A 12,228-nucleotide genomic window follows, 5' to 3' on the forward strand; every position below is an offset into this window, starting at 1 on the left:
AAATAATTTTATTATAAAATAAGATTAATTTTCGAACACCAAATAAAATTATATAAGCATATCTGCCAGTTTGGTCGATTACTTGCTATCTTCCTTATTAAGATTAATTTTATTATAAAATTCTTTTAATGTATATTTGAATATCATAAACTTTTTATAACCAGTACACTAGTTTTACGCATTGTTAGCATTAGTATTTGTAAAAATTATATAATTTATATTACTGGATCAAAATATTGCCCGAAAAATTAAACTTATATCGAGTCTATATTATATAATAATTACAATATTACATATATTATATTATATCAACAATAATATTGTGTTTAATGACAAGAAAAATTTGTATATTAATAGAGGTAATAACAGGATGCATATACGCATGTATCGAATGACGGATCAGTTCTCGAGGCCGAAAGATACAAAGTACGCACGTGATCGATTGTGCTGGATCGAGCGCACTCTACTTTATCGACTTCTAGCCTCTAGTCGAAGCTATATATGTAGGAAATACGGAAGTGGTACGTGGATAGACCACACATTTGTTCATCTAGTGTGATCTCATATAGCGTGAAATGTCACATTTACAAGAAAGATTTGATGAGATGACACCACTTCTCTCGAGTAAGTTTTGCTTTTAAGTTTTTTTTCTCATTGTCATGCAGATTCATTTTTTGCATCGTGTCATTTGCACTTTGATTGGACTATCACTTCCGTGTCATTTTTTTCGCTATGATTCATGCTCGATTACAAAAGTATATGAACAAATAGTTATTTTATATATTTTTATTTTTACGAATAGTTTATTTGTGTGTACAGTCTACAACTACTTTTTATTAATCTTCATCTTATATCTTGATAAACATTTATTTATTTTATCCGTTGATACAAGGTTTCGAAATTAAAAAAATATTACAATATGTAATTAAATAATGTTCTTACTTTATGAGCTATTATTAATAAATAAAAGAGTTATTTACGCACAGCAGTCGTGGCCGAGTGGTTAAGGCGTCTGACTAGAAATCAGATTCCCTCTGGGAGCGTAGGTTCGAGTCCTACCGACTGCGGAAGATTATAATTTTTTTTTGTTTATTTCAATAAGTATCTTTAAATACCAAAAAGTAATTGAAAATTTAATAAAAAAGTTCAAGTGTTATTTTCCGAAAATAATCTTTTTTTTTTTCTTGAAAAAAAAAAACCATCTGCCGAGAGATACTGTAAAAGTTGACTGCCATAAGAATGCTGTTTTCTTTTGTGAACTTAATTAATTTGAAATGTATATTTATAGAGGAAATATATATTTTAAATTATTTTTCTTCTGACAATGAGATAAATACATTGTTAATAATTTAGCATGTTAGATTTTGTTAAAAATATTATAATGTGCACTTAAAGATTTAAAGATTTAATTTTGTTCAGATATCATGTAATTGATATAGAAATATGCTATGTAAAAATAGGTAAAGACAATTTTTTTCAAAATACAAATAATTTGTTACTTCTATATATAAATTTTATCATGTCACTTTCTTAGCAATCAATTACCTATTAATAATCATTAAAACTAAACAAATAATTCGTGTGATAAGAAAAAATAAAGTATTATGTCAAGCAGTTAAATAAAGGTGTTGTTTCTTTCTTTTAAACTTAAACCATTATCAAAGTCTCGCAGACAGCGACGTATCGTACAATTGTTTATTTATCTTTTTATCGCACATAATAGTAGTCATATACGCTCATGATAATATATCAAATCATCGAAACGTGTTCCCCCGTGATTAATCAAAATCTTCTTTCCACATATGACGTCCCGACGACAGTAATCAATTAATCTTACTATTGCTGTTTTTTTTCTCTATAGAAAGAAAAGATGATCGTACTGTGATATTTTTTATAATTGTGATTTTGAATAAATTGAAAATTCATTTTTATGTGTGATATTTTATTCGAAAATATTTAACTTATTACGGATGTATGTATTATATGTCAAAACATTGATAAAAGCAATTTTTGTAGGCTCTTTTATTATTTCTTTTGACAATAAATATATCTGTATAAAACTTGAGCACAATTCTCTTTACTTTATTTTTTGATACTTTAATAATCCAGGTCTATTTATTTGATTTTTTAAAAATAGTATAAACATAGAATGCTTTTTTTTATTTTGATAGGGTTTTTTTTATAGATAAACCATCCTTAAAATAGATGATGTACCTATTTTGAGATTTTTGTGAAACTCTTTTTCTAGTTAGTTATATATAGAATAATATTCAAATCGATGTGGCGTGTGTGTGTGTATGCATGTTGCTTTATTTTAAAACTTGCGATGTTTTTAATATAATTAAAAAATTTTGTCGAATTATATAAAGATATATAACACTTATTTTTTAATAATATTAAGACAGTTTTGCATATAGTTAATGTAGAATATATTTAAATGTAGCTGCAAACAGAAAAACTTTTGACAGTTAAAATTCTCTCTCTCTCTCTCTCTCTCTCTCTCTCTCTCTCTCTCTCTCTCTCTCTCTCTCTCTCTCACTCCCTCTTTGTGGTAACAAATTCTTTTGAACGATGAAGAAAAAGTAATGCGGAAGAATTAATTGTTAAATGTTTCCGATTGTGAACTTATTTGGGCCAAAGATTCGACATTTAAATTTTCATTGGCATTCTTTCTCTTTCCCTCTTTCATTTTTTCAATTCTTATTAAATTAATTTGGCAAGATTTTTCAGCCCCGTATAAATTTTACGTGATCCTTGTGTACGTTCACTAAATGTATGATAGTGCCATTCATTGCGACATTATCACGTGATAACTAATACCTGAGAATCACGAGAATTATCACGTTAAACATTTTTCGGCGAAATTATAATGAGACTGTCTCTCTTATAATAGCTTATCTAATAAAGTCTTATCTTGAAAACTGTCATATATAGCATTATCAGATTAATAAATGCGTTATCACGATACTAATAGAACTTAAAAAATTATTACGAGCATGAAATTATTGCCAGCATTATCAACTTCACAGTACTTGCTCAACTTTAGTTTGAATAGGAAGTATATATCGCATTTTTAAGAAAACTTCTTTAAAAAGTTGGCGTCGATAAAGCTACAGTCCAATTAAAAATACACGACTGAAAATTTCGCGATTTGTTCGCTATCAAAAGTTTCACCAGCAGAAATTGTTTATGTGATGTGCTAATAAGAAAAAAAAATTACAATACTATCGATACTATGAAACTATGTACGTATTATTAATTACATTAATTAATTAAAGATATATTCTAGGATAATAAATTGATATTCTTTAGTAAAATGAATAATTATTCTAATAGAAAATAGCATCTGTTGCGATTTTTTTTTTTTTTAATATCACGGTCTGTGACATCACCGTTGTCATTAGAACACGCACAAGGCGTAACTATTATGATTAATAATTTTGCATACTCCATAACATGATGCGGCAGCTGCGATGATAAGCTGTTTAAAAACTATCAATGTAACTCGAACTTGACAAACAAATATGTATTTGTTGTAATATGTATGTGTGCGTGTGAGATAACTAATTAAATAATAATATAAGCGAATATCGATAAGGCTTGCATAAAATGTTATTTAATAAAACGGCAAGAAATGCATTAGATATAATCGACATTGCATTTCTTTCATCTAAAAAACTTCATTTCTTAATCATTACTCATTATCTTTATAATTGTTCTTGTAATTTTTTATATTTTAAAATCTTATTAATTAACTTTAGGATAAATAAAATTAATCTAAAAACAGGTATTTCTTTAATACTATTTTTTTTATTATTACCTAAATCTTTAAATTATCTTTTTGTATTAGAAATATTATTTTTTTCAAATTTTTATTTTTATTAAACACAACTGAGTCAACATACTCATATGTATTTTCCATCTTCATATGGCTCAATTGCAAAATTTGATTTTAATTGTTTTTCCCTTTTATTCGTTATAAATCATATCTTAGGGCCGAATGTTATATTCTCTCGGAGTTGCAACCTCAAGGGGCTCTTTCTACGGAGAATACCGATTCTAGAATGGCTGCCTTTGTACAGTTGGGGCAAACTTCTGCAGGACATTTTGGCAGGGTTGACAGTGGGTCTGACCGCGATACCGCAGGGTATAGCGTATGCAATAGTGGCTGGACTTCCGGCTCAGGTGCGTACGTGATACGAGTATTCTTGTGACTGCGTACTTCCCGTGTGTAAACTTATTCACTTAAGCTAAAACTATCATTGAATTTTAATGCCTTAGCGTAAACAGTGACTTTTCGAAAAATCAATTAAATTAATCAAATATTTTCCCCAAATATATTCCCCTTGGAAAAAGGAATTGAATTATCTTAAAGTTAACGATGATGCCAATTTGAAAATAGAGATCACGTATCCGTCCGCGGTTTTTTTTCGCACAGTTAATTAAATTTCTCAAATATTTCGAGGATCTCTGTCCGAGTAATGCCAATTGAATCTACAATAGTTGGAAAGGCGACTTTCCAGTTAGGTCAACTTTTACAAACTTCAGTATGGCCTGTATAGCAGTTTCATGGGGTGCTTCGTTTATCTGATCTTTGGCAGCTGCAAGGATGTCACGGTGGGTCCTACGGCGATAATGGCTTTATTGGTGCAAAAGCACGTGATAAAACTGGGAGAAGATCTCGCCGTAAGTGGAATTTACTAATCTTCACACTCTCACATTTTAAAATTAAATTTTTTTGTCTCTTACATGGCGTACAATTATCTTTACATATTGTATTTTTGTAACATCATATCATGTTAATATAATTTGTCAACATAATTTTACTGATTTATTTCTATATTTATTTTTCGAAATTTTTTAAAATTTATAACTTGTTTGTAATATGTAATATAGTATTTTTGATTGATATAATTTTATTATTATATATGTATATATATATAAGGGTTGGGAAGTAACGCGTTATTTGTAACGTCGTTACCGTTACAGTTACTTTTTTTTGGTAACGATAACGAATAAAACAGTTATTTTTATCGTTACTTTTTATATCTGAAACCTATTTCCTATTCATGACATATTATATTTTCTATTTTCCTATATTCAATCTTCAATTATTAACAGATATTCATATTATAAATTTAAAATTATTATATTAAAGATTTTAAACAAAATTATATGAGAATACAAAAAATATATCCTACATTTGACTATATTTATAAATTTAATGCAAACCAAAATTTTTTCCTTATTATTTATGGTTTTGCAAATTTAAAATAAAAAAATTTTAAAAAATTTATTGATATTTTGTTAATATTTTAAGTATTAATTTTTTAAAATAAAATATATTACAAAAGTATATTTTTTATTTTAATTTCCGATCTCGTTTTAACATTAAAAGAGCAACGAAAAAAGTAACAAATAGTTACTTTTTAAGTAACGATAACGATAACTAGTTATTGTTGATAACAAGTAACGAATAACGATAACTAGTTACTATTTTGACTCGATAACGAGTAACGGTAGCCAGTTACTTTTTAAAAGTAACTTTCCCATTCCTGATATATGTATATAATATGTATATATTTTAATTTATACATTTTATTTTTGATTAAATTGGATAATTATTTCTTAGGTTCTCATGTGTTTCTTATCGGGTGTTATGATCACAGTCATGGGAATACTTCACTTGGGATTTCTCGTAGATTTTATAAGTATGCCCGTAATTTCTGGCTTCAGTAATGCTGCGGCGATTATTATCGCTACTTCTCAGTTAGGTACCTTGCTGGGCATAAAGGGGCGCAGTGAATCCTTCATCGACGCTATCTCAAAGGTCATCAATCAAATAAACGATATTCAACTTTGGGATACCGTTTTAGGAGTGTGTTCGATGGTGGTGCTGGTTCTTTTAAAGGTATATAATTGATTGTATCTTGATTATCATAAAGGATTTATTTTGAGAGTAAATGTTTTCAAAATTGTATCAACTTTTTCTTAATCACAGACTTTTAATATTTTTATTGTTAATAAGATTTATTAATTGAGGATCTTATTTGACGAATTTAATATCGCCTGTGCTTTACCATTTTTTCTTTAAATATTGTACAAAATTTTAGTCAGTGGATTAATTGCTATTTTTGAACAATTTGATTATTATTTTATAGAATAAATTACATCAGATTGCAATCATATTTTAGTAAAATAAATGCTCGGTTATTCTTGATATCATCTATTTCAACGAGATATAATTAATAGAATAAAATATTTGAAAATATAGAAAATACCTGGTAAGAAATCGGGAAGTCCTTTTGAGAAATTTATGTGGCTAATTTCGTTAGCGAGAAACGCTATAGTTGTAATGACTGGAACTCTTATAGCCTACACATTATTCTCTTACGAAATCAAGCCTTTTCAAATTACGGGAAATATAACTGAAGGCTTGCCATCGTTTTCCTTACCTCCTTTCACCGTCGTAAATGGAAACCACACGTATACTTTTGTGATGTTGATCAGTGAGTTTGGCAGTAGCATCCTCTCAATACCACTCATTGCCATTTTAGAAAGCATCGCCATCGCTAAGGCATTCGGTAAGTAAACTTTACTGGCAAATTTCATTTAAAGATATCTAACTTCAATTAATTTTGATATAAATGTCAACAATATCGACGTCGATGGAGGTTTTTTCCTTTAAAAAACACTTTAATTGCGTTTTCAATCTTAAAATATATAATAAAATTTTAATAATATTATTTCGACAAACAATTTCTTTGGCTAAAATAATCTTCCGAAATAATTATCTCGCTGTATAAGTTGAGAAATAATTATGAATTTAGAGAATAAAGAGCTTTGATACAAGAATACATTTATAATTTGTAATATCCACTTTGTGGAGATAATGTTAAATTAAAAATAAATCTTAAAATACATTATAATGTTCCCTTTTTATTGCAATCTTTAATAGTATTTTATTCAGCAAAATTGTGCGATACGTCTGAAAATTTGTGATTAATTTTCAGCCAAGGGAAAGACTGTTGATGCTAATCAGGAGATGTTAGCGCTCGGTCTCTGCAACACATTCGGCAGTTTTGTGAGATCGATGCCCGTAGCCGGAAGTTTTACTCGTACCGCTGTCAACAACGCATCCGGAGTGAAAACGCCAATGGGCGGTGTGATTACGGGTAGTTTGGTGCTTTTGGCATGTGGCCTCTTGACGTCCACTTTTAAATTTATCCCCAAAGCTACGCTAGCGGCCGTCATCATAATCGCCATGTTTTACATGTTCGAGATACATATTTTTATCCTTCTTTGGAGAACAAAAAGTAAGATTTCATATTGATATATATATATATATATATATATATATATATAATTTATAAATAGATCTTTTCGGAGTGTAGAATCAATATTTCAATTTTTCTCATTCGACATACAATATTTTTCAATATTTTTAATATTTTATTTTATAATCTGATGGTAATAAAAAATATTGGAATTTTTTGTTTGTATAATAGCTTGGTATGGGAAAATAGAATTTTTGGACAATTTGAAGTTATACTCAAATGAATGTGAACAAACCTATGTATGTTTTTTTGTCAAAAGCTATTTTTTTTTTTTAAATAGGCGTTACTTACAATATCTTAATATTGTTATGCGCAATTGAAATTATTTATTACTTATTATAATAAGAAGATTAAAATTTTTAACTTAATAATTATTAATAAATTTAAAAGTTGAAAAAAATTGATTTTACATTTTAAATAATAAATGAAAAATAAAAAATAGACTTAATAAATATAAAAGTAAATTCTCGATCCATTTCTTTCTTTCTTAGGTATATAATTGTTTATTTAGTTATAATTATATATTAAATATAACAGTGTCGTCAAGGATAATGTAAGATACTGAAACGATACAATATCAGGTCACAAAGCATTAAATATAGCTCGTTATAAATTATCCAACGGTTAATCTAGTTTCTCTACGTCTTCTCCATTCTCTGGCGTTGAACAGAAATCGATTTGGTGCCATTGACGGTGACGTTATTATGTTGCTTGGCGGTCGGTTTGGAGTATGGTATGATCGCCGGGATTGCGGTAAATCTAATTCTCTTACTCTATTTCGCGGCCCGGCCCGGATTATTGATCGAAGAACGGTTCGTCGATGGTTTGACCGTGCTCTTCGTATCTCCCAAGCAATCTCTGAGTTTCCCAGCCGCGGAGTATCTGCGAGAGCGAGTAATGTCGTGGTAAGTTTCACCGCAAATCCGCGGAAGAAATCATTCGAATGTGTTTGTATATTGTGTTCCGTGTTGAAAAAGAGATGTGCGAAATTGAATTGAGATGGGTGAAATTTTAAAGGTACTTCATGCGTATTAAGTACCTTTCAAATTGAAAAATATTCTACAAATATTTCGTTAAAACCAAATTTAATACAATAAAAAATATTTCCTTCTTTATAAAATACCTATGTATTTCTGCAATTTTAATGATATTATATATACTTTGCTAAAGAAAAATTATTTGCAAATTTTGTCACAATAAGGAAAATAACCCCTACTATTTGTTTCCGCTTTGTATGTCTAGGTGCGACAATAGATTGAGAAACTTGCCCGTGATAATGGAGGGTCGTCATGTGCTTAGGATTGATGCTACGGTTGCGAAAAACCTGGCGCTACTCGTATCGGATCTTGCAACACGAGATCAGAAGCTCGTTTTTTGGAATTGGTGCGAGGATGCCAAGCAGACTTTGATAAGTTACGATCCGTCCCTCGCGACCTATTGTAGATCTGGCAACATAATGCAGATATTTTCAGGTAAAATTTCAGGTTTTTACCTTTGCTGCTTTCTTTTTAAAAATCGCCAAAAATTGCTTGTTTATAAATAGAAATTCTTCTGAATGATTTAAGTTTAAAGTAAGCATTTTCCTTGATATATATTCACCGTGAGCTGTTTCTGTTTTTAATTTTATTAAAAATAAATAACTGTGTAATATAAATAATGAGATATATAAAAAACGAATGAAAAAAATTCTTTTTCGAAATTATATTTTTTTCGAAATTAAGATAAATTTCAATATTATTTAACATCGTACGAATGCTTTGTTTTGAGATTTTCATCGATAATTGCAATCTTTTATGTTAAATTCTATTATAGATTTTGTTTACATCTTATTTTTGTACTATTAAAATTAATGCAGTGATTCAGTTTGCAAATTTACGAACGATAATTTTCTCCTCTCGGTGTCCGATGAGATGAGAAAAAATTGCAAGTTCCAAAATTTTCTGCGTTTTACAAAACTTGACGTAGCACGCGTGCGCGAGTCTGTAAATTTACAAGCCTCTATACTTTTGAAGATGACACGCTCGGTGATTATTCAGGGTCGTTAATGAATACACGGAAATTGCCGTATGACGCGACGTGACTTTCGAGAAACAGATATTGGCCAATTTATTACGTTCGCTGCTTTTCTTTTTGATCAAAAAAAAAAAGGAAAAATTAATAAAAAAATAGCTTCTCGAGAGATCAATAGGAATTTCGTATTCGATCGAGGAAACTTTTTCAAGTTTCGTCGCGAAAGACGTTACCGCGTTCACGTTCTCAGCAGACTCACGCTGGCAGCTGGGAGGGATTTTGCATTACGGTTATATATGCAGCTGCGATCGAACATCATGGGCATTTACGTCGCGACCTATACCATCACGTATGCGCATACCGAATCACTTATGACGGCTTTTCCCCTTTTCCCTTTAGGGATCCACGCGCCGCCTCGCGCCTATATTACACTTCGAATATATACCGTATTGTTTCTATTGTACATATATATAACGGTCGCATAGCGGTGGCTGATTGATATAATAACTCGCAGTGTTTTAAACTTGGCGTGTTTCGTGTAAAATTTCGCGTGATATACAAATCTTTTTGTCGATTTATACAGAGTTTTCGAAAAGATTTTTCGCAATCTAATAAATTTTAAATAATCAATCAAATTGTATATTTTTCAATATTTATTTTTTTAAGCATTATTATTGATAACAACTACTATTAGTGTGATATAGTTTGAAACTATTGATGAGCTTTTTCGTAAGATTATTTTATCGATTCATCGTTTCCCTAGAGAATTATTTATTTCTCTCCTCAAAGACTGATATTTTTATTTCATAATTTTAAGAAAACTTTTAGTTTTGAATATCAAAAGATTTTATGTGCAGAATAAATTTGTCAGCATTTTATGCTCTCTATTGACGTGAAAATATAGCCGGATTAAATATAATTGCATAATTTTATAATGACAATAATTGTAAACGCTCCACTAAAAAAAAAAAAAAAAAAAATTTTACTAATGTAGCTAGATTTCTAAATGTTTCAATTAAAATTTATCGCTACTTTTTGTATCTGTTGGAACATTGTTTATCACGTATAGAATTTATAGCAGCAATATACTAGGAAATTTAGATCCCATTGCTAAATATTAATCACAAATATAATTGTCCTTGACAATAGGTCTTAAAGATAGGCATCGCAGACAACTTTTCCTTCTAAATTACACTAATAGTACGGATATAAATTCTGTCTCTGTCATTTAAATCGATTAAGTGCAAAATATATGCAGTATCACAGTATTTGCTAATAATTTATCTGTTTCAGTTAATTTTTTACACCTAGAAAATTTTTTTTGAGGTCGCAAGATTATTTTTTTAAGTATTCGTTTTTCTGTTTTTAGACGAAAATATAATTTGCTGATGATTGAATCGATCGAGCTAGTGCCATAACAGATGTGTGTTCGTTATAATTTCTAAGTTTTAGGGTCACTCGTATCGTTTAATTAAAATGTTTATACAGGGTAATGTAATATTATACAATATATTACGTATGTGATGTAATGTATAAATGTAATGTAATATAATATTACATAAACGCAAGTTTTGAAAATAATAACAAACTACTTTTTATGCATTCATCAGCGCTCCCCTTGTGCGTTCAATAGTGCAAATTCATGTACTCTGATGTAAGCGATAATCAGATTAACCAGGGAAACTATGTATAAATTATATATATATATATATATATATATATATATATATATATATATATACGGAGATATTGATGAGAATATTATTTTTATCATCGGGAAGGCGATAGACATGGTTACATCAACGACAAAGGTTGTTGGCCTTTATTTTATTACACTTTTTTTTTATATTAAAGACAAGCAATCACTTTCTAGATCAATTAATAATATCCAAACTTATCAAATCGAAATTGTAAACAAGAATCGTAATGACAGTTAACTTTTTGTAATATAATACATACACACTTTCTACCTTTAATAATTAAATACTATATTTACTTTTTCTCTTTTATTATTGAAAAACTATATATATATATATGTATATTTTTGCTTTTATAATAATTACATACGTGTATTATATATATATATATATATATATATATATATATATATATATATATATTGCGTGTATCATAGTCGTGAGAGAGATAAAGGTTGTAACGCATATTGAATTTTGCATAATTGAAATATTTTATGCGAATGTTTTCATAATATATTTCGATACAAAAACATTGCCTATAGTTATTTAACTTACTAATTATATATAATTATTTACACAAGAGTTGGAGCAAAATTATATATGCTGCTTATGATGTACAAATCATCGTTTTATACGATAAATTATATTAGTTTCTATTCATAAAATATATGACAGAAAATTATATTTTATCGAATATTATCCATTTCGATAATGCTAAATAATTTTGCTTTAAAAGTTTTACATAGCGTTAAATAACTTTGCGTACAAATATGTATATAATAATATTGTAAATCATACTACGTTAAATAATATAGACGATTTGTAGTTCGTAATAAAATTCAATACAAAGTTTTACTTATAATTTCATGCGTCATATATGTTTTAATGTTTATATGTATTTTGATATATAATAATTTAATTTGTGTTTAATTGTATTTAATTTGTATTTACATGTTCAAATTTTCTGTATTACATTATACATAAAATTTATAAATAGAATATATTCTAGTATAAAGTATATATTTTCTGTCTTGAATTTTGTCGCGAATTATAACGCATGAAAAATACACACACCCTCTCTTATATTATCACACTATACATATATATACTCTCTCTTTTTAATAACTGAAATAAATAATTATTAAAAAACAATATATTGTATATATATCTTTTGTTCTTTTTTT

General features: G+C 28.4%; 1 protein-coding gene and 1 non-coding gene across 6 annotated transcripts; both read left to right on the forward strand.

Annotated features, from left to right (window-relative positions):
* Positions 1 to 500: 500 nt before the first annotated feature.
* Positions 501 to 10,848, forward strand: LOC140674809 (sodium-independent sulfate anion transporter). Of its 5 annotated transcripts, none has more exons than XM_072908623.1 (9): positions 501 to 624; positions 3,995 to 4,185; positions 4,528 to 4,686; positions 5,633 to 5,911; positions 6,275 to 6,584; positions 7,014 to 7,316; positions 8,008 to 8,242; positions 8,580 to 8,809; positions 10,717 to 10,848. In XM_072908623.1, the coding sequence occupies exons 1-9, from the start codon at positions 576 to 578 to the stop codon at positions 10,734 to 10,736; spliced, it is 1,776 nt and encodes a 591-aa protein (XP_072764724.1). In that variant the 5' UTR covers positions 501 to 575; the 3' UTR covers positions 10,737 to 10,848. The 5 variants fall into 5 exon arrangements, with proteins under 5 accessions (XP_072764724.1, XP_072764735.1, XP_072764743.1 ...); XM_072908634.1 differs by having other exon boundaries at positions 4,549 to 4,686; XM_072908642.1 differs by lacking the exon at positions 501 to 624 and adding an exon at positions 2,561 to 3,245.
* Positions 986 to 1,067, forward strand: Trnas-aga (transfer RNA serine (anticodon AGA)). Its single transcript has one exon. It is a non-coding gene; the product is annotated as a tRNA-Ser (tRNA).
* Positions 10,849 to 12,228: the final 1,380 nt, after the last annotated feature.

The sequence above is a fragment of the Anoplolepis gracilipes genome, chromosome 2, assembly GCF_047496725.1.
Source record: "Anoplolepis gracilipes chromosome 2, ASM4749672v1, whole genome shotgun sequence".
NCBI classification, from domain to species: domain Eukaryota; kingdom Metazoa; phylum Arthropoda; class Insecta; order Hymenoptera; family Formicidae; genus Anoplolepis; species Anoplolepis gracilipes.